This window comes from Notolabrus celidotus, chromosome 23 (genome assembly GCF_009762535.1).
Source record: "Notolabrus celidotus isolate fNotCel1 chromosome 23, fNotCel1.pri, whole genome shotgun sequence".
NCBI classification, from domain to species: domain Eukaryota; kingdom Metazoa; phylum Chordata; class Actinopteri; order Labriformes; family Labridae; genus Notolabrus; species Notolabrus celidotus.
In genome coordinates this window covers 21081413-21106261 of record NC_048294.1, presented here as the reverse complement: position 1 = coordinate 21106261, position 24849 = coordinate 21081413, and the positions used below count along the sequence as shown (strand labels likewise).

The 24849-nt window shown below is 42.7% G+C and overlaps 1 protein-coding gene across 1 annotated transcript; it reads right to left on the bottom strand.

Annotated features, from left to right (window-relative positions):
• Positions 1-1795: 1795 nt before the first annotated feature.
• Positions 1796-22905, bottom strand: gal3st4 (galactose-3-O-sulfotransferase 4). The gene is made up of 5 exons (XM_034675978.1): positions 22616-22905; positions 18634-18750; positions 13056-13356; positions 11200-12301; positions 1796-2023 (listed from the first exon to the last, which is right to left on the bottom strand). The coding sequence occupies exons 1-4, from the start codon at positions 22636-22638 to the stop codon at positions 11204-11206; spliced, it is 1539 nt and encodes a 512-aa protein (XP_034531869.1). The 5' UTR covers positions 22639-22905; the 3' UTR covers positions 1796-2023; positions 11200-11203.
• Positions 22906-24849: the final 1944 nt, after the last annotated feature.

Below are 24849 nucleotides of genomic sequence, written 5' to 3'. Positions count from 1 at the left end.
TTTTTATGCTGGGTTGGAGAAAAGGTCATAATGCCCATCGGTACTGATCACTAAGTGGAGTAATTTAAGACTATTGCGAAATCTCTGCGTTTTCCAATGCCTTTGTATCAAGCAATGTTATTATTCCCCTCTATGACTGACCAATCATAACTAATCTCCAATCCTCTGTCCTGATTGGTTAAGGGGCAGCCCCTACTATGTCCTCTGATTGGTTATGAGTCCGGCACTATTATGACTGCACACGCAGATCTGTGTTTGGGGGCTAAGAGGAAATCTGTGTGGGAGGGATAGTGTTGACATTCGAAGTCCCTCTTTCTGAACAGATGTTTACTCCATGACTACCAACAGCAGCTTACATTTTTAATTCAGAGAAAAAAAAAGTCAGAATTATGTGATTAAAGGCAAAATATAAGATTTAAGGCAAAATTATGAGATTTAAGGTAGAACTATCAGAAAAGAGTCAGTTTTTTATTTCAGTAGCCCTTATCCTCTCCTGTAAATTGTAGTGTTTTTATCGGCAACCTCCTGTTTCAAAATATGAAGCCCATGCAAAAGTGTTATAAGCTGCAGTTCATAGAGTGTCCACTAGAGGCGGGCTGCAGAAACACCAGAAACCATGTACACACCCATTTAAAGAAGACGATCTTTGCAGCGGAAATAAACATGTTTACAGCCTGGTTCAAAAAATTGCTTTGGTCTGAACAGGTAATTTCTCTATCGCCACACAGTGTACGAGGGTAAAATTTTTAGAACGCAACAGTTCAGAAAATATTAAGATTACCAGTTTTGCCAATTTAAGGACATGACTGACTTGACTGACAGGCAGGAACATTGTAGCTGTTAGCGAGGAGACTCAAAGTCCGCCTCTTTACCTCACACTAGCTTGACAGCAGTTATGTTAAGTTCAACATTTCCAATATGGCTCCCGCAGACGATTGGCTTCAAAACAGCGCTTCAGAAACAGATGGGTGACATCACGAATACTACGTCGATTAATGACACAGTCTATGGTTCTGATTCCATTAATCATGAAGTCTAATCAATGTCAGATACAAAACTTTTCTCCAGCCCGCATTAATCAATCACAGAGCCACATCATCAGCAAATATGTCTGTGTATTCGTGGATGCAGAATTTTAGATGGAGAAACACTGCATGACGAAGGCAAGAGGAGAACATAGTTGGGGATAAAATAATAAAAAAAAAACAGAAATAAAACTTTCTGTGTGGTATTACCAGTTTACATGAGCACTCACTTTAATTGATTAAAATATTGCACAAACTAAATTTCACGAGAAAGCCATGTTTTCAAAATGTTACTGAGAGAAGAATAAATGGCTACATGGTCATTTAGATAATGTTTATTTTGCCCCAGAGGTCTGATGTTAGGCCATTATGCTGTCAGATATTGATTTTTATCTAATGATTTTTTTTCACTTAGTTTGTGAACATAGCGGGACTGGAAACAGATTATCTGATTTGCATAGAAATCATGCCGCCTTACAAGTACTGCAGAGCGACGCAGACATGACAATGTGGCACACGTACTGTATGTAGTGCTCACGAGGGCGTCCACCACTGCAGCATAGAGTCATACAGAAGTATAAACCACTTTGAGTGATACGTTTGACCTCTTTCATCAGAAAACACATTTACACATGAACAGGGCAACATCAGCAAAGAGAGAAGATGTACTGCTTTGTCCACCGGGGGCGCCAAAATCAACTTAACAGAAAGTTCTTCACAGGAGCTTTAATGTGAGTTATATAAGTATAAAAATGAAGCAGACAATGTGGTGAAGTTTAAGAACTGTTGCTTTTATTCAGTACAAGAGAAAAACATCTGAAAGTAGTCACACGGTCGGTGTGATTCACTACAAATTCAACAAAAATACAGTTTCAAGTAAAATCCAAGCCGGAGCTCTCTGCTGCGCTCTGAATGAACTTATAGACTTCCAGTTCAGTTGATTCTGTAACAGCTTCAGATTATGTCAGATCCATTAAGTACCTCCTCTCAGTAATGACCTGCAGTGTGGAAACAGAGCTCAGATGGAAGCTGTTCAAATGAAGTGTGCATGATAAAGATGAATCACACCGTGTACCGAAGCTGCTGCCTGTTCTGACGATTTAAAGACACAAGAAGTACCTGATATTCTTACACACACTATGTAACGAACAACATGTTCACATATGAGTTCTTTAACACGAGTAACACGCTACAAAAAGGTCACAGTACCATATCAGACACACGTTTTAACCAGATCCTCCTGGAAGAATGAAAACAGAGCTGATCAGAGTGTGTGTGTGTGTGTGTGTGTGTGTGTGTGTGTGTGTGTGTGTGTGTGTGTGTGTGTGTGTGTGTGTGTGTGTGTGTGTGTGTGTGTGTGTTTTTGTGGGGAAAGACAGAAAGGAAATTGAACACAGATTGATTTTGACCTTCTGTTTCCAATCAGCAGAGTGTTTGTGTCACTGGGGAATTAAAAACAGAGTGTGCAGAGCCACACTGAACTCACATTATAATACTAATTGGAGACACTTTATTGTAATTATGAGTTCTGTGTCTTTAACAGTGACTCAGCACATCATAATTTAACTCGTAATGGAGATACTGTTTATCACAAGATTAGATAAAAGTCTCATATTTATGAGAATAAGAATGAGGACAAATGAAGAGCTGTGCAATGATCTAGTTTTTTAAAAGATACTTCTGTCTTCATTAACCATTTGTATGAAATAAAAAAACACTTTTGTGATCATTTCTGTCTCAAAATGATTTCAAATATAACACCAACTGAAAAATTCCCAAATCATCTATACTTTCAGTTATTTCACAAGTGAAACTTAGAAAAACACATGTGCGTTCAAAAGTATCACATGTGCAACCTCCAAAAAATAAATGTAGCTTAGAGGGATTTACAGGCGACATATCCAAAAGAAAGTACAACATGTCTTTATATGTATCACATAGGAAACATTTCCAAATCATTTACACCTTCAATCATTTCACATGTGAAATTTACAAAAATGTATCAGCAATGTTTCACATGTCCAAAAACAAATGTAGCTTACAATGTTGTCACATGTCAAGAAGAAAGCAAAACGTGCTTTTTAATGTATCACGTGAAATATTATAAACAATGTTGTTTTCTGATGTTCCACGGTGCATTGTCAAAACATTTTTATATTGAATTCATCATGTCACTTGACAGATGTTACATTTTTATACTTTGAATATTGCACATGTGAAACATCATAAAACCTCATGTACTGTTTAATCATCCACATTTAAAAAACGTATTTGAATGCTGCACATTTCAAACATTGATAACGTTTTCAAATTTGTCACATGTGAAATGATCCAACATCATATCTTTGAATGTAAGACATGTGAAACTTATATAAATGCCACATGTGCAATGTGGTATCACGTGTGTGACATCCAAAACAACATGTGCCTTAAAATGTTTCACTTCAAGTAAAAAAACAGATTTCCTTTCAATATTTCACGTGAAAACAAATTGAACCATTCACATTTAGAAATCAAAGAAAACAAAATGTACTTCTGAATGACGTGTGAAATATTCAAAAGTATATGAAGATCTGACTGTTGCACATGTGCAAATTTAAAAGAAAATAAATGTTATTTGAGACATTTCACAGCTGAGATGTCTAATAAATCTTCGTACCTTAGAATGGATTAACTGCAAAACATATGAAAAATAAAAAAACATGTAAAAAAATACAGGCGCATTTCAAATTTCACATGCGAAATATCTGAAAACTCTGTGTACCTCAACGTTGTGATATAAACCTCATTACAATCATGAGAAAGTTAGATTTTTTTCTTTCTGTCAGGACAAAAATGCTCCGCTGAACATCTGTTCAGGAACAAACACTTTTCATCAGTGTAGTCTTCATTCATGAATACTGATACTTTTTTTGGGGGGTGGCGGGTCTTGCGGTTCATTGTGGCTGTATTACAGTATGTTTAATTCTTAATACAATCTTCAGAGAAGTATTTTAGTTGTTTTAAATCTTGTACAATTTGAACATGGATAAAACCAAAGCATAAAGTGGGCCTGAAACCAATAAACGGTAATGTTTAATTATGGACCAGCCATTACTGAGTGGTATTTGAACACTGAACATGTGGATCGATATGATAAATACAGTATGTACAAAAGACAGTTAGAATAATTAAATACATTGACATGTTAATTTAAGGTGACTGCATCCAATAAGGCATTAAAGAAAACATCATGACTGCAGCTGTTGTGTACATTAGTGTTTCTTCTTTGGTTTGGGGGACATCAATAGTGTTTATTTTAATGTATTTGTAGTGACAAAGAAAAGATATTTCTGAATCTAGGAAGGTGGGATCAGAGATTACAGTTCACATCCATTAAATGGATATTTGTTTGTAGTGTATGCTTTAGAGCCTGGCCACTATACTGATGTGTTCTCACAGACATATGGGGGACATTTTTTGAAGATATGCACAACGTCCTAAAAATCTTTTCACAAATAGGACTCATTAATGTCTTATATTTTAGATTCTTGAATATTAATACTAGTGGAAACTGAAAGGAGACATTGTCAGTCAACAGTGAGGTTGTAATACAGTTTTATGAACCAATGGTTTGTATTGAAAACAAACCAGGTCAGAGTGTTATACGTTCTTTTTTCCGACAGAAATGACAGAGACATGGTGTTGCAGGAGCGTGTCTTTAAGTACCCTAAACCCTTAATTTCAAGTTAGCAGCAGTTTTAATGTCTGCTTCCTTCCGTCCTAGAAATTTTTTAGGTCCGTTTTAGGCTACCCTTTTGTGGTTTTTGATGGTACACTTAAGGGCCTTTTTTTAGGACCGATCAGTTTAGGTACCCTCATGCACCTATTTCAAGGTACCCTGAAGCAGCTGTGGCAAGGTAACCTCTGGAACCTGTTTAAGACCTGCTATCTTTCTTACTGTGTCTCTTTGAATTTACCTTAAGAAGCTGTTTCCTTACCTAAAACATGTTGGTTCTGTTTCAAGGTACCCTGACGCCTTTACTACACAGTGTCTCTTTATGGCTTCTGGAAGGTACGCTGTAGAGTACCATCTAGCAGGTACCCCTCACTGTTTGAAGTCAATCTAAGAAGCTGTTTTAAGATACAATTAAGCCACTGCTTCAAGTTCCCTTTGGCTGATGTTTGAAGGTACCCGTAAGCCGCTGTAACACTATGTCCTTTAGCAGTGTGTTTATGTTCTCACATGGCAAGGTGTGTTTCAACGTTCCCTTTAGCTGTTGTTTGTAAGATCTCTTTTCTGTCTTTCTATCATATGATCAGGTCTGTTTCAAGGTACGGCAAGTTTGAGGTACCCTCTAGTTAATGTCACAAGTTTTTTGAAACTCAGTTTTCTGAGTTTAAAGACACAGTTTGGTCTGTCTGAGCAGCTGTTTGGAGAAGCCCTCTACTCTAGTATATGTTGTGATGTACCCTAAAGCAGCAGTGAAAGGTGATCTGCCTTTTTAATGTGTTGCTAGGTCTGTTTTAAGGTACCTGTTTGGCAGCTATTTCAATGTACTTTTGAGCAGCTGTTATTTATATACCCTCTGTCTGTTTGGAAAGGGTCGTCTCTTTATATCAAACCATATGGTTAGGTCTATTTTAAATTACTCAGAACCATCTGTTTTTAGGTTCCTTCTTGCTCCTGTTGTTAGGTACCCTAAAACTGTAGCTTCAAGCTATGCTTTAGCGGCTTTTTCAATCACTCTTTAGCATCTGTTTTGGGACCTGTGTGTATTTGGGGATCTGTGTGTATTTGGGTCTGTATGGTGTCCATTACGATTTTCTTTTGAGCAGCTGTATCGAGGTACCCTCTGTCAATTTCAAGGTACCTGCTTGATGGTTTCATGTTGCAGTTTTACTTCAGTCTTTCTTTCTGAAGTGTGGTTAGGTGGTGTTGAGGTTCTCTGAAGCGACTGTTGGGGCGACCCCTCTTTTAACCATTTTAAGGTATTCCAAAGCAGCCAGTTCAGGGTATGCTCTTGCAGCTCTCTTGAAGCTCTTTAGCTGTCACTTTAGGGTGTGTTTTCTGCCTCTCTTACTCATGGTTAAGTCTGTGTTAGGGAACCCTAGAGTAGCTTTTGGAGGTATTGACTAGTGCATGTTTCAAGGTACCCTTATGTAGATGTGTCCAGTTACATTTAGCAGCTTTTCCAATATATTCTACTCAATATATAGCAGTTTTTAACAGTTGTTTCCAGCTTTTCTTACTTGTGATAAGGTTCCTGTTTAAAGTCTGTTTTAAGGTACCTCTCTGCAGATGTTTCATGGTCTGTTTCTGAGTTTCTTACACATTAGGTTAGGTGTGTGTTAAGGTACCATGAAATAGCTTTTTTCAGTATATATTCTGTTTTGGGAACTACTTCATTAGGTTTTGGATTTCAGTCTTTTGGGGGAAAATTCCTGCATCATCTGACCAATTCCTCGCCCTGGACTGCCATCCCAAAGCCGTCTTTTATCACTTTCTTCTACATCACCACAACATTTCAGTGTTTGCTTGGAGAAGAAGGGGAATGAATGAAGGCAGGTTTGTCCATTTCTGGGTAAACTTTAATTCTTTATCTCTCTCGCTTTGACTCGGCGTCTATAAGAGCTTGGGAACAATCTCCCTTTCATCAGAGGAAACAGTGGAGGCAGCCACTCGAACACAATGCTGTACACCCAATCCCCCCCGACAGGCCAACTGCTGTAAGAGGAAACTATTCACACCGTGCACACTCTGCTGGTCTGTGTGAGAACTCTTTGTTTGGGACTCTCAGCATCAGTCAGTCAAAAGTTCAATGTTTTGCAGAGACACAATGAGAGCTCTTCAAAACACGAAGAGCGGTTTCCAGACCTTTGTTCCCAAACTGAACCTGAAGACACCGAGCAGCCTGTACTGTATATCACTGCACACTGAAGCTGAGTTAGACCTCCTGAAAGCGGAAATACATACTCCAAGCTTGGCAAAGAGCAGAGCTGACTGCAAACTGTATATAGGAGGGGGGCGAAGCTGCCGTAACACCACTTTCTGGTTTACAGACGACTGTTTGATGCCTGAAGTTTGGCTATTCGGCAGTTACCAGCTTGTTTTTTGGGGGGCTATTAGCTAATGGTAGTTTTGTCATGGTAGCAATTAAAGGGATGCTACTTTAGCTGACTCTTCAGGGTGTCTCAAAACGACCAAACACTGAACAAGACACTTTTCAGGCCGCCTTGGTAGCACCTTGTCAATCCCAGGAGTCCGCCCCCTTCTTCCAGGTCTCTGTGACTCTAAACGGACCTTTAAATACTAAATGAACATAATGCTGTGGTGAAGAAGACTTGAAACTACAGATTAAGACCATAAACTCATGAGGAAGATGTTCACTGAGGGAATAAATCAGCTGAGAAGTAGGATTATTTTCTCAGAGAATTCAATGCTTTTTTGCAACTGGTCGCCCCCTAGTGAAGGAGCATCTCTTCACCTCTGATTTCTCTCTTAACACCAAGGCCAAATGACCAGACTGCAGAGGGCAGGGCTTTTATTCTGTATTTCTTCATCTTAGGAAAGATGTGCTGAGAGATTCAGCAGTAAGAATGTGCCAAGAGAGGAGCTGCAGGATGGCTGCCCACTGCTCCTACACAACTTCCACTGTGAGGATCGATAAAGTAAAGACTTCAAAATTATCTATTTAAGTTTATGACTTCAGAGAAAACTCAGAGCAGAGCAGCTCACTGTGCACGCAGCATACTCGCTCTGTTACGATGAACACGTGGAGCTCTGACGGGATCTGAGACATGTGTAACTTAGTTAGCTCTACAGCTGCTTGATTGATTGAATCTTAAGTGGATTCATCGACAAGTTTAATGTCTGCTTTAATGTTTGTAACTGCTTTAAGTTGAGTTTCATGTCAGATACTGGGTTGTTCTGCAGCTGTAAAAACATGCTGGCACTTTATGGTCTAAAAGGATTAACTGACAATAAAAATAAGAGTCAGTCTAAGCTCTGCTTTGCATCTTGAATCCTGCAGAGCCTCTGCAGAGCTCACAGAGTCTTCACACTGACACGCTGTCCACAGTTTGAGTAACGTGTGTCTGACACACCGCGGGGCCTCGGGGTAAAAGTTCAAACACTGAGATTTAAGAAGAGCTTGTTTTTAATAAAGAACGTCTTAGAGTTTTAAAGTTTTATATAAGAACTTCATTTGAAACAGACTCAGATATCAGCGCAGGGCTCTGTTTTTATTTGAAGCTGTTTGCAAACCCTCCCTTAGTTTCATCTGCTGTTCTGCTGATCCGACCCCCTCTCCTCTGCAGAGTAAACATGTAGCAGTGAAGCTCTCACCTTCTAGAAAAACCAGTCAGACCCACGCAGCAGGCTCACACATGCACATCTCTGAGTGTCTTCAGGGGTTCGGAGCATTCAGACCCCAGGTGTGCAGAAACCTGTCCGCCTGTGGTCACATGACCCTCACAGAGAGACAGAGAGGTGTCTCCTGTTGTGTCGTCTGTCAGCAGGCTGTCACAGAACATGTGAATCTCTGTTATATGAACACGTCTGCATTCCTCTGAAACGCGGTAACACCCATCTGTCTCTCATCCGTCACAGCCAGCTGTCCAAGGTCAGAGACGATCATACGTACATGATTAATACTCAACGTTCCTGCCCTCCAAACAGCAGAGGCAGGTCTGATGCACAATCACTCAAATACTTCTGAGTGGAGCAGCGTTCACTCTGCAGGAACTTTAGCTCAAGGGACCAGGAACGTTTGATTGCAGCGACCAGGGTCTGTTTCAAGCTCCAGGAACCATATCATACCAACAAGGAGAGTTCCACATGAACGGGAAACAAATGTGAATCCCGAACTTTGCACATGGGGAACCATTGTTTTTAAAACATGATGGTTTAATGTGTTATTCAATTTAATGATTGCATGAGAAATTCAGGGATTGGTTGAGTACTGACTAACTATTTCTTCAAACCTTATTGTTGTATATCCATGCAGAAGTTACCCGTGAGACAGAGGATGTCGTGCAGCAGTCTTTATGAGAGGAAGAAAACAACGGGCTGAACGAGGGATTCATGATGTGGATGTTTTTCTGCATTTATGCAACTGTTGCTAATGCGGCTTCTTTTTTCTTTCATGCATCTTTGTTGCATAAATATTTGTTGCACATGTTTAGCTAACTGCAATTGTGTTCTCCATTATTACTCTCTTATCAGCTTGTTGCAGCTGCGCTTCTTTTTCTTCCTCTTCATCTCTGTGTTTAGTTGGAGGTTTCTGCCTGTTAAAGGAAGTTTGTCCTTGCCACTGTAACTTGCTAAATGCTGCAAAGTGCTCTGCTCATGGTGGATTAAGATGAGTGATTAAGTGTAGACCGGCTCTGTTTGGAAAGAGTATTCAGATAACATTTGTTGGGATTTGGCAATATATAAATAAAGATTGATTGATTTTATTTGATATTTTTAATCTGATAAAATCATGATATCGAAATGATAGATAAGAAAACATTTCTTTTGTTGGGTGAGTAACCTTACCTGCTTATTTTAGTGGAAACCTGACTTTTGTTTTTGAGTCACAAGTTAAAATTTTATAAACATTTTAAAAACTTCAGCTTCTACTAGGCAAACTTATTATTGTCATTTTTGGTTGATGTTTTAAATGTCTGCTCACTTTATTAATCTTAATTTTTAGCATCCTTAAAGTCAGTAATCTCCTGAACACCAGTTCCTGCAGTATGTTTGCACAGCCTGAGGTCTCACTCTCCTCCTCCAGGATTAAATAAGTTATCAGATATTATTAAATCATCTTTAATCTAACATCAACTCAAGTTAAACACACTGTGGTTTTATTTTAATGATGAACTGAATCCTGGAATCCCCCAAACACCTGCTGACTCACTCTTTAGTGATCTGAGATGACGTGTGTAGCGTTGTGAAATAAATCAGAGTGTTTACCTTCAAACATCTGTGCAGATAAACGGAGCCGCACCGAGCCGTCTCTCGTGTCTAACCTCTGATATGAAGCAGCCGTCTGCAGGGCTCGGATCAGTTTCAGCTCCTGTATTATTAAAGGAGCGGTTCAGGTTTGTGGTTCTGGACTCAGCTCAGTGCAGACTCTGAGGCTCTGAGGTGTTTCACAGACAGAAACTTTATCCTGATTATTTTTCAATCAACAAGAAGCAGACTTTCAGAAACCACAGCAGCAGCAGAGACTTAGAAACAGATTTTTTCCTCTCACGCATCAAGATTTCTTAAATATGAGAGTCAAACGATACCAGCAAGAGGAACAATTTAAGAACGTAAATAAGAAACTGAAACACTCTCTCGACTCAAGCAGAAAGAATCAATCTGTGCAGCCTAACTTTGAACATTTTAAAACCTAAAGTTTGTCTGAAATCATAAAATACTGGAAGAAAACTTCAACTTGGGAAGCATGACTGACAATAAAGGTTTGTTCTCCTTTCAAATCTGAGTCATACCCTCACAAAACTATTTAAAATCTCCTTTTTTTCAGTCTTTGGGGAAATAAAATTGCTGTTCCCACACGGCCCGATGAATCAGTGTTAGATATATTTCACTTCCTGTTTCCTGTGTTTTATTTATCATATAAACGCATCACTTCGGTCTCTGAGGCCGAGATGAGAGGGGAAGAAAAGCTCTGACAGGAAACTGAATGTGCCAAACACTGTGGGGTATTTTTCAAACATAGAAGAGTGGTTTACCTGGAGCTACATGTTCAATAACTTCTGAATAAAAAGGCAATAAAAGTGAAACACAGCTGCTAACTCGCTGACTCTGAGTAATGCATGAGAGGTAAAAGTCAGAGCTCTGCAAGCTGAGAAACTCCAAACCTGTGAACCGATCTGAACATTTGAAAGCATAAATATGAACATGGACTAAGACAGAGCTCTCTGTGTGTGTGTGGTCACATGACTGAGGTCACATGACTGAGGGATGAACAGCAGCAGAACAAGCTGCAGACACTTCTCATAAACAAAACAGTCCTTTCACCTCCCATCGAGACAAAACAAGCAGCTGCAGCTCAGAGGTCAAAGGTCAAAGAGTCACACTGACTAAAGCAAAGACAGTCAGTAAGAAAACAAGCAGAGTGGAAGAGCAAAGGAGGAACCTTTCAGTCTTCTCACGTGTAAACTCACTCGGCTCAGAGTTCAGCTTCTCATTACTCACCACACTATCTGAGGCGTCCTCGCTCCTCCATCTGAGTCTGGTTATTCTTTTTCAAGCGGCTCCCGTCCCAGTCCCTCCCCCTCTCCTCCACTGTCCTCCCACCCGCCTCCCCCCCGACCAGCCTCTCTGCTGTCCTAGACAAGTCTGGTCTTAAAAAAGATCCACCAGCCGCCCCCATCGGAGGAACCGGAGGCCCCGCCTGTGCTGGGACCGCTGGAGCCGCCCGGGGGAACTGTTTAGTATCCAACACGTCTTTGTACTGGATCTCCGGGCGGATCATCCTCAGACACGCCGTCCTGGTGGCGTTGTCGAGCCCCGGCTGCAGCTCATAGCCCAGAATCTTCACTAATCCGCTCTGAAAAGGCCGGATGTTTCGGTCTCGGATCCTCTGCGCCTCCACGGGCTTCCCTCCGTCCCTGAGACAAACCCGAGCCAGATCGTCCCGCCGAATCCTGAGGAGAGCGACTTCCTGCTCCATCTGGGCGTGGCCGAACTTCTCGACGTCCTCCCAGAAGGTCTTGTTGAAGGCTTTGTATAAGTACCAGTCTAAGGCGTTCCACTGACGCAGCTTCTCTCGCTGATCCTCAGTCAGCGACAGATTAGGAAGCGTCTTCGCTTGTAATCGTCCTACTCTTCCTCCGACGCCGGCCGCTGCCACCGCTTTACCCATCCAGCTCCCCCCGAGCCCCCCGATGCTGTTGGGCTTCTGCTGCCGAGCATTCAGGCTGAACGAGACAACGGCGTCCAGTGGCCAGCAGAGGGCGTGCCGGAGCAGGATCATGGACTGGTCGAAGTACTCGGAGATCAGTATGAGCTTGAAGGCGCGGCGGATCATGGCCTTCCCTCGCTGAGCCAGCGCCATAGAGAAGTTAGCGTTGTGGTCCATGCCGAAGTCGAACCACAGCAGGTTGCGAGCGTAGTGGTTGTTACGGAGACGGGGGTCGTAGTATTTTCTCGGATCGTCTGCAAAGTCGCCCAAACCTTTGGCTTTCCGAAACGCTGGAGCGACCTCTTTGTAGTAAGCAAAGGAAGACTCAGCGAGCGCCACTGGGTCCCTGACGATGGAGAAGTAGAAGGTGTCCGCAGGCATCACCTTCTCCACCTGAGAGGGAAACAAAGACACACACCTTAAAACATGAACTCCAGCCTCACATGTGCAATCCTGTTCTTTTCATCTCCCTCTATCCCTCTCTCCAACACGGTCTCAGCAGATGTGTGTCTAACATGAGTCTGGTCCTGCTGGAGGTTTCTGCCTGTTAAAGGAAGTTTGTCCTTGCCACTGTAACTTGCTAAATGCTGCAAAGTGCTCTGCTCATGGTGGATTAAGATGAGATCAGACTGAGTCCTGAGAGAATGGTCTAGCCCTGCTCTGTTTGGAAAGAGGCTTCAGGTAACAATTGTGGGATTTGGCGCTATATGAATAAAGTTTGATGGATGGATTGATGGACTGATTTTTGTGGATTGATGGACCAATTGATGGACCGATTGATGGACCAATCCTCAAATCATAAATTTGGAGTAAACACAAAAAATGGCTTTGTTAAAGTTGCAGTTTTTAAATCTAAATTAGTAGATTGTCAGGGCATGCAGGACGCTTCATCTCCAGCAGAAAAATCTGAAAAGCTGTGTTTAAAAATGTGAGAAAGAGAGAAGAGTACGACAACCGCGCAGTCTGACGTCTTCGCATTTCAACTACTGAGTAAAAATCCATCACAAGTTTTTAAAAGTTGAAGTTTCTCCCTCCTATCATACAGTAAGACTGTGTCTGTTATTAGACCGGTGTGTTTTTCTTTTAGGTTTGTAGTCCAAACATGTCGAGGTAAAAAGAAAACACACTGGTCTTCTTCATAACTCACCTCTGGCTTGTTGAACCTCATGTGGTTGCCCATGATATGGAACTCCATGGCTCTGGGACCTCGGTAACCTTTGACCCTATGAGCGTTGAAGGGCAGCGGGTATCCCAGCTGGTAGCCGAGCGGCAGAGCGAAGCGGAGGTTTCGCTCCTCTCCGAAGCGGTACAGCATGTTGAGCACAGTGCTGCTGGCTGTCTTGTGCGTCTTCAGGAACATGATATGGTTGTGGGGGCGACAGGAACCCAGAGAGGGGCCCTGAGCGTCAGGGGACGAGAAGACAGAGCGAGCGGCCGGCTGGACGCTGCTGCAGGATGGGAAAAAAGAGAGACAGGATTTCATTCTGTGGGTTTTATCAAGAATTTCCAATTTCCTCATCTTTTTTACATATTTTAAACTGTAAATGTGCAAAAATATTAAAAGAATTGCCACATACGGGGCATGGTGGCTTAGTGGTCTAAGTGCCCCACGTATAGAGGCCATAGTCCTCGTTACAGAGGTCGCCGGTTCGACTCCCGGCCGGTCGAACATTTCCTGCATGTCTTCCCCCTGTCTCTACTCCCCACATTTCCTGTCTCTCTTAAACTGTCCTATCAATAAAGGCAAAAAAGCAGCAAAAAAAATGTTTTTTAAAAGAATTGCCACATTCAGCAATGTGCAGTTTCGATGCATCCGTGTAGTTCTTTTCTGACAACATTACAGAAATTATCCCTACAGAGAGAGATCTTTAACGTCACCAGATTCCTTCGACAAAAACAGCATTTTTACTTTCCACAGCATTAGAGTGTCTCCATCACCTCTGTGTTTAATTTGGCTCGTCCGGCTGCATCACAATATTTGTGTAACACACAACAAGACTCACTGATGAATGAAGAAGTAGAAAAACTACGTCCTGTGTTTGTCTCCGTGTTGTCTGGTGTGTGTTTAGAGATCCCTCTTGAACAAAAACCCCTCTCTCAGCAGAACTCAGACCAGAGCTACACGTCTGCACAGAAAGTGCACATTGTTGAACACAATGGGGTCTTTCTGCATGAACACAGTTTCCTCTAGAAGCTGCAAAAAACAGACTGTCTTATAAACCAGTGTGACTTAAATCTGGATTTTCAGCTTGTTGCAGCCAGTACAGGCTCTGTCACTGCTGCAGGATGAAACACGCCTATTGGACTCATTGAGACTCAAAGATATGTTGTAAAACAGGGCCCAGGTTTATGAACACTGGTGGGGGAGGATACAGCATCCAAACAAGGAAGGATGTTTGAGCTTTTCTATGATTACAAATAGCATGGGAGGTAGAGCCTTCAGCTAGCAGGCAGCTCTCCTTTGAGTTCATTTACCAGCCATGGTCCAGGCAGCAGAAACCCTCTCTACTCTAAGAGTAGAATTCAAACTTTCCTTTTTGATAAAGCTTATAGTTAGAGCTGGATCAGGCTTGGACCAGCTCTTAGTTATGCTGCTATAGGCTTAGACTTACATAGTTGGAACCTGTCTTTCTCTGTCTCTTCTCTGTTTGCCTTGCTCTTACTTTAATTTTCCCTGTCCCGTTAAAGTTACTAACCATAGACCTTTCTGGAGTCCCTGAGCTCCCTTGTCTCATAGGTTCCTCTGGATCTCTGCTGCTGTGGACGTGCCAGACTCCATCTGCTACCACTACTGCTATCCGTCTCACCACTATCATCTCTCTCTCTCTTCATCTCCCTCTATCCCTCTCTCCAACACGGTCTCAGCAGATGTGTGTCTAACATGAATCTGGTCCTGCTGGAGGTTTCTGCCTGTAAAAGGAAGTTTGTCCTTACCACTGTAACTTGCTAAATGCTGCAAAGTGCTCTGCTCATGGTGGATTAAGATGAGATCAGACTGAGTCCTGTCTGTAAGATGGGTCTGGATCTTATCCTGTCTTGATGTTGGGTCTTTGTTAATAATAGAACACAGAGTAAGGTCTAGACCTGCTCTGTATGTAAACGTGATAGGATAAATTTCCTTGTGTGCTCATTATCATCCCATATAATGGAAATTAAATTTGCACATTTCTCTCAAACTTTCCACTCCTGCCTGTTTCACCATATTGTCGTGCCGCCCCACCACCACGGCCTGCTGTTACTGTATTACACTCCAAATCTGAACATCAGTCAGGCTCCAGTGCGCAGGTCAGTTGGAGGGCAGCCAGTTTTTATGCTCTGACCACATCGATGCAACCTGAACCTCCCTCTGGGCCTGGAGAGCCAGATGTTCAGAGAACAGAAATATGTTGGAAATGTTGTCTAGGCCGGGTGCTCGGCAATGAGGGAGACGTTAATGTTAAGTCGTTTAAAGCTAAAGAATAACAGATTTACTGTTTGTGCGTGTACAGAAGTCTACGGAGCTAATTCCTCAGGGTGAATGAGTGACCTCAGGGTAACAGCTTTGTTTTGGTTGTTGCTGGTTTGATGGTAAGGGATGTATATAACAAGGGTCAGTAAAGGGATAAAAACTTAGCCTACTGTGTTACAATTAAAACCAAAATCATGTTCCTTCAGAGAGAAACTTAACGTGTAAACAGAACCCCAAACATTGACCCCTGGCTCTCTCTCATCTTGCTCACATTGTCCATCTGCTTTACTAACACACACACACGCACACACACACACACACACACACACACACACACACACACACACACACACACACACACACACACACACACACCTGCTCATTCTGCTCTTCTCCCTGCTCTCCACATGTGCACATGTTCAAGATCACCAATAACAGTCCCAACTTCAAACATTTTGCGACATTCACAACATCTTCAGGCACCCAAACTTTCTCTCGCATCTACCTCGACCTCTCGAGCTCCTGAAAAGGATTTCGATCCCTGTCCTCCTCACTCTCAATACAAGCAGTAGTGATAGTTAAAAGAAGGGAGGGTGCACCACACAGGACAAAATGAGCGCAACCATGGCAAGCAGCAATCATTAATCTCAATTATCTTTATGATTTATGATCATGAGAAGCCAGTACCATGACTGAATTTGATTTATTCGCCCAGCCCTACTCATAGACATGTGTTCCTTGTGATTATGTAAGGGATATGTGCTTACTTTTGTAGTCACACAAAAACAGAGGCTTTATACAGTCATTAAAATCCTAGAAAAGTCAAGAAATCTAAGAATTAGTAAGAAAGTTTTAGAAAAGTCCTTGAAATCTGCTGCAAAAAACATGGTCTGAAAACATTTTAGAGATGTGTGCAGAAATAAATATGTTGTATAAAACCAGAGATGTGATGTCGGGACCAAGTGGTCCCACGGCTGTATCCTAAAGCATCAGCGTATTACGTTGTAGGATCAATGTGAAAGTACAAAGGCGTGATGACGGCAGAGCTTCTTGCAGACTTGCATTATGAAAAAGGCTTTTGGCATTGGCCTCACTAATGAAAACAAGAGGCTGCATCTCCGCGTATACGCAGTCTGCAGCTGGTGCTAAAGGTTTGTTCCAGTCTTTGCTGTTTGTGTGTTTGCGATAAGGTGAGAGAGCTCACGAGCAGCAAGGCAGAGAGAGCTGTGTGACTCAGTGAGGAGGGGGTGTGTCTCTGCAGACAAAGCAGCCTCAAACACTGACATGTACTTTCCCTCACAGCCAGAGACACAGAGGGAACACAGTGAACCAGTTAGTCCCACCATGCCGTAGAAACATACCTCTGCATTCTTTACTCAAACGGCTAACAAGCGCTGATTTTAAAAAACACAAAGAGCTCGAGCTCCTCGTAGAGAACGTTCAGAGCCATGTGTTCAATACTTAGTTCATTATGGTTTATAGACTTCAAATCTTCAAGTTAAGCATGCACAGATTGTAGAGTCTTTAGGATGAAATCACAGTAAATACCACAGCACTTATGTCTTTTCTATTCTGAGCAAACAGATCCGCCTCACAGATCTGATCCAGATCTGGATGGATTTTTTGAGGTGTTTCCCAAAATTCAAAGAGCATGACACCCATTCAGCTCCACAGTGCAGGGTGTGCATGTATAACACAGTGGTGACATCACTGTTCACCATCAAATGTAGAGGTGGTACACGACAGTCTGAGCAACATGTGAACATCAGGTCTGGATGTCTCTGTCTGCAAGGGTGGGGGAAGAGGCCATAAATCTTAACTGCAGACTCTGTACTGAAAGGTCTTGAGGGGCTCTGGTTTCTGTTTGTGTCTGCAGGGAAAACAGTCTTTATGGAGAGCAAAAGCAGGAGGACCACAATCCAACGTAATGACATCCCGGCTCCCATGGTTGTTAATCTGAGGAGGATTACTTCCTCTCTATAAACAGATATCTGCATGAAGAGCAGCTAACAATCTGTTCTAGATCAAACATTTACACTGAGACACAAATCTGCTTGATGCTGTGTCACTAAAGACAATCAGCGTTTAGATTTCCTGACTTCCTGGAATGCCTCAGAAATGATGGATCCCACCGCCTGAGTAGTGTCGACCAATCAGGTTTTAGCAGGCTTTGGTCTTAGCAGGAAAAACAGTCTGTATGGAGAGCAACAGCCGGTGTTCTAGAATTCTGAGAACAAATGGAACCTTCTGTGAAGAAGGTCAGACCTAAAAAAACATCAGCGTCTCTAATCCTCTTTCATAGAACTCCATTCAACAAACAAACATTGTAAAAGTAGTTTTCTTCTCTTCTTGAGGACAGACCTGACAAAGCTTTTTACTTTCAGCTACAACTAACCTGTAATTACAGATTCTGATTCAGAAACAGGTTGAATCTGGATCTCAGGGTCTGGATTTGTGTCTGAGAAGAGTTCTGGTTTCTGTCTGTAGTCTGAGTAGTATCGACCAATCAGGTATCAGCAGGAAACAGGAACAGTCTGTATGGAGAGCAACAGCAGGTGTTCTAGAATTCTCAGATCAAAGATAGAATTACAGAATTCTATACAAACTACACTCGTCTTTTGTACCAGGCTGTAAACATGTTTATTTCTGCTGTAAAGATCGGCTTTTTTGAATTGGTGTGTATGTGGTTTCCAGTACTTCCGGAGCCAGCCTCAAGCGGATCCTTGATGAACTGCAGTTTTTAGCACTTCAACATTGGACTTATATTTTTAGACCGGAGGTTGCTGCTTGGGACAGACCTGACAAAGCTTGACTTTTGACTTTTCCCTCCCAAATTTCTGTTTGTAATTTAACTAATATTATTGTGGTCATGGAGTTATCACTTCCTCTACAACAGCACCTTTAACTTACATCACCAACATCTCTGATGTTAACTTTGCTCTTAGTGCAGTTTTAAACACGGGGAGTTTAATCTTTGATGGAGACAAGTCACACGAATGTAAGAACCGCAACATATCTCCTGTGTTATCGTGCATATTCTGACTTTGTGAAAAAGTGCTATTTAATCATCTTTCTACATAATCTGTGAGTTCAGTGTCAGTTCCTCTCTGGGGCTCTTGTGGTCACCACAGTCACATGAAGAGCTGACCTCAACAACAAGTCGACTCGCTCTGCTGCACATCAACAGGAGAAGGAGTTCTTGTTTTGAAATCCCTGACACCAGAGACATGATTTCATTGAGTTGAATAAAAGTTTAAACTGATATTAGTTTAGTTACCTCTTGTTGAAGATGACCCCCAGCAGCTGGCCGGCGAACGCGAGCGCCACAAAGAGCAGCAGCGCTTTCCACATCCAGACCGGACCCAGCCGACCACACACCAGCCATCGCAACATCCTGAGGAGGGAGAGGAGGGGGCAGAGGGAGATACGAAGATGGTTGTAGATAAAAAAGATGAGGTGAAGGAGAGAGGAGGGAAATGAGAGGAGCAGAGGGATGAGGGAGGATGTGAGGAGGGGGAGTTGATGTCATAACAACAGAGATGAGGAGATGAGACAAAGTGTGGGAGATGAGGAGGGCGGGGGAGGTAAGGGGAGACAGAAATAGGGATTAGAGAGGGTTAGATGACTCATAAAACAAACATGATTTAAGAAACATCTTTGTCCCCATCATCTTCATCATTAGCATAAATAAACAAGGTGGAACACTCAGGATCTTTCTTTAAAGCAGCTCAGTGATTATCTGAGGATTTCAGGTCACCCATGGGTGTTAGTGTGGGCAGAGATTTCACATTAAAATTAACAATCTCTACATATTAATAAACAGAGACAAGGTTTAAAGAGATGCTGTGTGACAGCTGTGAAGACAGAGAGTTTTATTCAGAGAGGAAGAAGATGAGATCTTAAAAACAGGCAGAAGACTTCGATGATTACACGGCCTTACTTATCAGCTGACTTGTTCTCTTAGTAACATCTTCCTCTTGAGTTCTTGGTCTCAATCTCTAGTGTTAAGTCTTCTCATTTAGAGCGACAGAGACCAGGGATTTATGGGCGGAGCTACCTGTGATTGACATGCACAAGTGCAGCTGCAACAAGCTAGCGAGAGAGTAAAGATGGCGTCACCGGTGTGGATGTTTTCATTGTTTCCGAGGAGAACAGGATGAAAACTTGCAAAAAAATGCTGCAAATATTCAGAGAGAAGGAAAAATGATGTGATCTCTACACACACAAAGTCCGATCCATTATTAAAACAATATCAAACACCTGTTATCAATAAATAGAAATAATGGAGTTTGGTCTTTCTGCATTAAAACATGACACCAACCTCTCCAGGCTGCCATACGCGCTGGGAAAGATTGTCTCCACATACCTCAAACCATCCCCTGTGTGTCTTTACTCAACCTGAAAACAAAGCAGCTCTTTGTACTGAAGTAACACCTCACCACATGCAAAACACTTTCAAACTGTCCCTTTTTGTGGCGCCTGTCTCTTTAAACGCGCTGTCAGGACTTCTGTAAGGTTGTGATGTCACATGTGTACAGTCACCACGCTCGGTCGTGCCTGCAGCGCAGCCCACGGCCCAATCACTGCACCAACGCTGCACAATCACTGAATGTCAGGGAAATAATGCATCACTGCACAGCCTTCACTGCCAGAGGAGAGCGGCTTTATTTTCACCAGCATCTTTAGACCCCGTTTGACATTTTTTAAGCTTATTTCAGCACTGACTGCTTCCTATAAGAGACACAGCGTCACGCAGGTTTCTCTGAGATGCTATTCAGCCATCAAAGTGTCCTGTGTCACCTAAAGCTGCAGGGAGACATCACGGGGAGGATGTGAGAACCATAAAACACTAACATCAGACGCAGCATTATGAGATTACTCAAATTCAATGCATACACAGAAACAAACTGCATCTCTGCTGAATACTAGAGCAGAAACTCCCTCACAGCTGAGAGACCATCAGTATTAGACTCTCCTGATTTCCTCAGATTGCATCAGAAATGTTGAAACCAAACCTCATTCGAAAAAAAGAGCATTTTAAGATATTCCTGAACTTCTGCAGCCAAACCCGACAAATCATGAGCTTGGCCTTTTTATAAATCTGCATCCATTCAGTCTGTTTACTGTCATTAAATCAGAGTGAAATCTGTCGCTGTAGTACAAAAGCAAACACCTGACTCGCTAGATAAACAACACCTGAGATAAACACCTGAGATAAACATCTGTGATGACACCAAACTGAAAACCGTGTTTGCTTTCTGAGTCAACATCCAGAGACTCTGCCGTCAGTGAACTGACTCTATGTATCACAGCCCTCCAGGACGAGGTGTCTGGTCCCACTGTGTGAGGTAATTCTGAATAAAGATCTTACAAGGAAGAAAGAAAATGCCTTTCTCGTCTTCTACAGCGCTCCTTTTCACAATAAGATCCTAAAGATGTCAGAGGTGAAAAAAGACGAGGAACCCGCAACGTCATGGTGTGAATTTGGGTTACCTGTTAAAGATGACGACTTCAACACAGGCAGGGATTTTCTTTTACTGTTTTAATACACGGGAGGATTTAAAAATAATCCTGGACTCTCTGGGGTTCTGCGAGCTCTAAATGGTGATATCAGCGTCACAAAATAGGACTGACTATGTCGGAAAAGCTTCGACTTTCTTCTGGTGACAGGCTGTATTAATGTCATACTGCTGTGTTCCAACTTAAGGTATCTAACAAACCCGGATATAAGATTGTACTCTTATTCCTAGGATAATCCCAGGATCACCAACATCTGAAAAGGTGTGATAGTCTTACATTCAGGGGACAGACCTTAAAGAGCTGGTAAATATCTGTAGTATCTTTAAGTGAGTGAAGCCTTCCTGACTGAGGCCAGCCAACACTCACAACCACAGCACCAGAGGGATGAAAGGCGGAGAGACACAGTGATCGTCCAGAACAATACCCCCTTTCCACAAAGGCTGGTTCGGAGCCAGTGCCTTATCTAGAATCAGTTCTTTGTGTTACCAGTTCTAAGCACTGGCCCTAAGCCAGAAAAACAGGTTCCAGAGTAGCACCAATCAAACACCTGTCACTGATCTGAAATATGGAGTCACAGAGCGTAACGTCTGAAGATGGAGAGCCCAAAATGAGCGTCTGAAACAAACCTTCATCTGCTCAATGTATTTATATTTCCATTTGTATTATATCGTATCTTATCCTATTGTATTGTAGTGTGAGTTAGTTCCGACCCCTTGTCTTCAACAAGGGTGTGTTTGGCCAAAGACAAAAATGTCACCAGTGTCATATGTATCGTCACTGATGCTCGCTCTGTTCTGTACCCCAGGAGTCTTTGCTGCTGCTCTCCCTGCCTTGGTTTTCCATGTATGCACATAAAAGAGAGAGGATATGTACTCACCCTGCCTCAGAATTTGTTGTTCCACGTAGGCACATGGAAGGCCAAGGAGCTCTCAGAACAGAGTCATACCGCCAAATATAACTTATTACATGTAAATAAAGAATTATTTTGATGAGAGCGGTCCTGACTGAACTTTAATGTTAGCTGTTGTCTGTAGTTATAGGATTTTTTTAAATGTTTGTTGTGTTTGAAAGTTAGCCAAATGTCTCTCCATCGTTTACCAGGAATGTCAACAGTTCTGATAAATTGGGAAGCGGGGAAATTAAAGCAATTTGCATGTGTTTCACCACTTACAACTCCGTTCACATCAGATAAACTTTATATTAACATTTGAGACCTGACTGTGTGTGATGTCACAGGAAAATGGTCGTCCTGTGAATGTGGGGAATGATTTTAACTCTTAACCAGACTGCTGGAAAATAAGGGGTCCCACATGTCTCAGAGCTGGTGCCCCTTCAGGGTTTGCAGCCCCCGGCCCCTCAGACAGCCTGAGACCGGCCCTGCTGTGAACACACAATAAGAGCGATGATCCACACAGAGGAACCAGCGGCCACCACCCACAGTCTGCACCACCACCCACAGTCTGCAGCAGCACCACCACCAGACAAAGAGACCTTCAGATTAAAACTAACCCTTCATGCACACTCACACAGGCGGAGGACACATGATGTAACACATAAAGAGATGTTGGAGGCCTCTGTTTGAAGGAGCCCCTCCAGCCCTCCACCCACACCTCCTCCTCCTCCTCTCCCTCTGCAGGATCACAGCCCTTTCTCCTCCTCTCCTGCGCCTCTATGAACCCGCGGGTCTCTGTACACTCGGGTCAGATCTTTGCCGGGTCCAGCTAGCATGCTAAGGTTACCTGGCTCTCCGTCTGAACAGCATCGCTGAGTCCCCGGGCCGGTTTCGGTGACGGTGTTTTTGTGCAGCGGTAGAGAGCTGGGAGCATCTCGGAGGCTTCAGCTGCAGAGGATCCGGATCAGATCAGGCCATGGATCCAGACCCGGAGTGGACCCGCGGACTCACACGGAGCCGGGATCAGAGTTCAGGACGCGGAGAGCTCCTCTGGTCCAGACCCGGGTCTTTAACGGATTCTGAGTCCGAGCACCTACAGCTCTTACGATCTCTGCTTTCAGTGAAGACGTTGACACTGAACGGGACAGGAGGAGGACTTCCGGTCACTTTACAAAATAAAAGCAGTGACAGATCAGCTGTCAGAGCTGCAGCCTGGAGGATTTTATAAAACCAAAGAGTCCTGGCAGAACTTAAAAAATATGTATAGGATTTTTCTTTGTCTGCAAGTTATTTTCCCAAACACGAAAGATTCTCCACACTGACAAAAATGTACTTCTATGTGAAAAACATAGATCTTTAAGTATTTGGCGGCCCATTTTGGTCACTGCTTTCATGGGCTCTGCATGTTTTGTCTACATACGATCAAAGTCTGATCAAAGGTGAGGTCAAAAATACAATTGCATGCACATTTCATCATGGAGAATACATTGTGTGCCACTAAGACCTGGGTAAGGATGGAGGGAGAGCAGACAGACATGCTTTCATTCCTGCTCAGTGGTCACTCACAGCTTCCAGCAAACATTTCCTGCAACCCAAAATTAATTTCCACTGCAGACCCTGATTCCAAAAGACACATATGTTAAACTGTTACAAGACCGCCTTTTCTTACAGACAATATGTGCACCACGAAGTTAAGTCTGCAATACAGCATTTTTTGCCTAATTTCCAGAAGAGCAACTCTTCCTGGACTGAAAAGGCACCATATTTAGGTCGAACATCCAGGTCTCAGTCCTTGATTGATGCAACAGAGAGTGCGTGAACATCATGCAATACTGTCTGCTGAAGAGCAGCTACATGGGTTCATACAGCAAATACAATATCTGTGTGAGTCTGTTAACATCAGGAGAATGAAAGGAAATAAACTGTTTAAATAATTAATCACTTCATTTTTTCCTGCTCTAGTTTCTCCAGAAAGTTTCTCTGCAGGACAAAAGTGTGGAGTCTGACTAACACTGATTTTGTCATGGTAATAGGACTCAGGAAAGAGGAGGCAGGACCCCATTGTTTCTGAAAGTGCTGCATGTGGAAGTGCATGAATGATTCCTTTAATCCTGTGTTCATAAACACTAAGTAAAATACACCACAAGGCTCCAATTAAACAACTGTTACTGGATATATAATGAGGAGTACTCTGCTCCATAAAAACAGCAGCGTTCATAAAAAACAGCTGCAAATAAAAAAGTGTTGAAAAAGATGAGAAAGGTGTTTTGTTCTTTTATTTTGAAGGCCAGAGCCTGTGTTTCCTGTAGGGTTTGTTTAATCTACGTGAGCCTGACAGCGCAGGCTCGCTGAGTCTGACGTCACTATGTGATGCTGAGAGAAAGACATCAAGAAAGAAAGCAGAGCACTCCTTCCTCCACCTTCCTCCTCCATACTCCTCCTCCTCCTCACTTCGTTAGAGCCTAATATAAAATCTGTCTCCTTAACACACTTTTTAATTCCCCTCAGAGGCCGCTCCGCTCTCCCCAGGTGTAATCAGATAAAGTGGAGCGTGCAGCAGAGGCAGCTGTGCAGGTCAGCTCAGGTCCACTAAATATGGCACCATCAGACACGCTCCACCTGCTGATTAGCAGAGGCAGTTTAAGTCATTTGGAGGCTGTAGGCAGAGACCAATGTAGCTGTTTTCACACACATGTTCTCCTGAAAAATTCAGGAAAGACTCCCCTTGAGATGTTCTGAAGTTTCTTATTAACACGTCCCTCACAGTGTGACTTATAAAGGACGCTGAGGTAGACAGTGTAATGTTTAGAAGATGTCCAGAGTCTGACTCTGTGCTGACAGCATCAATGCTGCGTGTAATTATTCACAGTATCAGTGACTGAGTGGAGAAAGAGGAGGGAGCTTCATTTACCTGCACAAAGATCACGCCAGTAGACATGCACCTGTCACATGATATGAATGTTATCACCCCCCCCCTCATTCACGCTGAATCCTCCAGACTGTTACCTGCTCACCCAGACGTTTTGCAGAAACGTCACCTAAGGGGGCTGACAGGAAAAACATTGGGTACAGTTGAGGAGA

What these genes read in the sequence shown, in the direction of transcription:
- gal3st4 (XM_034675978.1), bottom strand. Translation starts at nt 22,638, where the DNA reads ATGCTGTTCAGACGGAGAGCCAG. An exon ending in CTGTTCAGACGGAGAGCCAG is followed by an intron (nt 18,751 to 22,615) that starts GTAACCTTAGCA and finishes CTCCCTCCTCAG; the next exon opens with GATGTTGCGATGGCTGGTGT. An exon ending in TGAGGTTCAACAAGCCAGAG is followed by an intron (nt 12,302 to 13,055) that starts GTGAGTTATGAA and finishes TTTCCCTCTCAG; the next exon opens with GTGGAGAAGGTGATGCCTGC.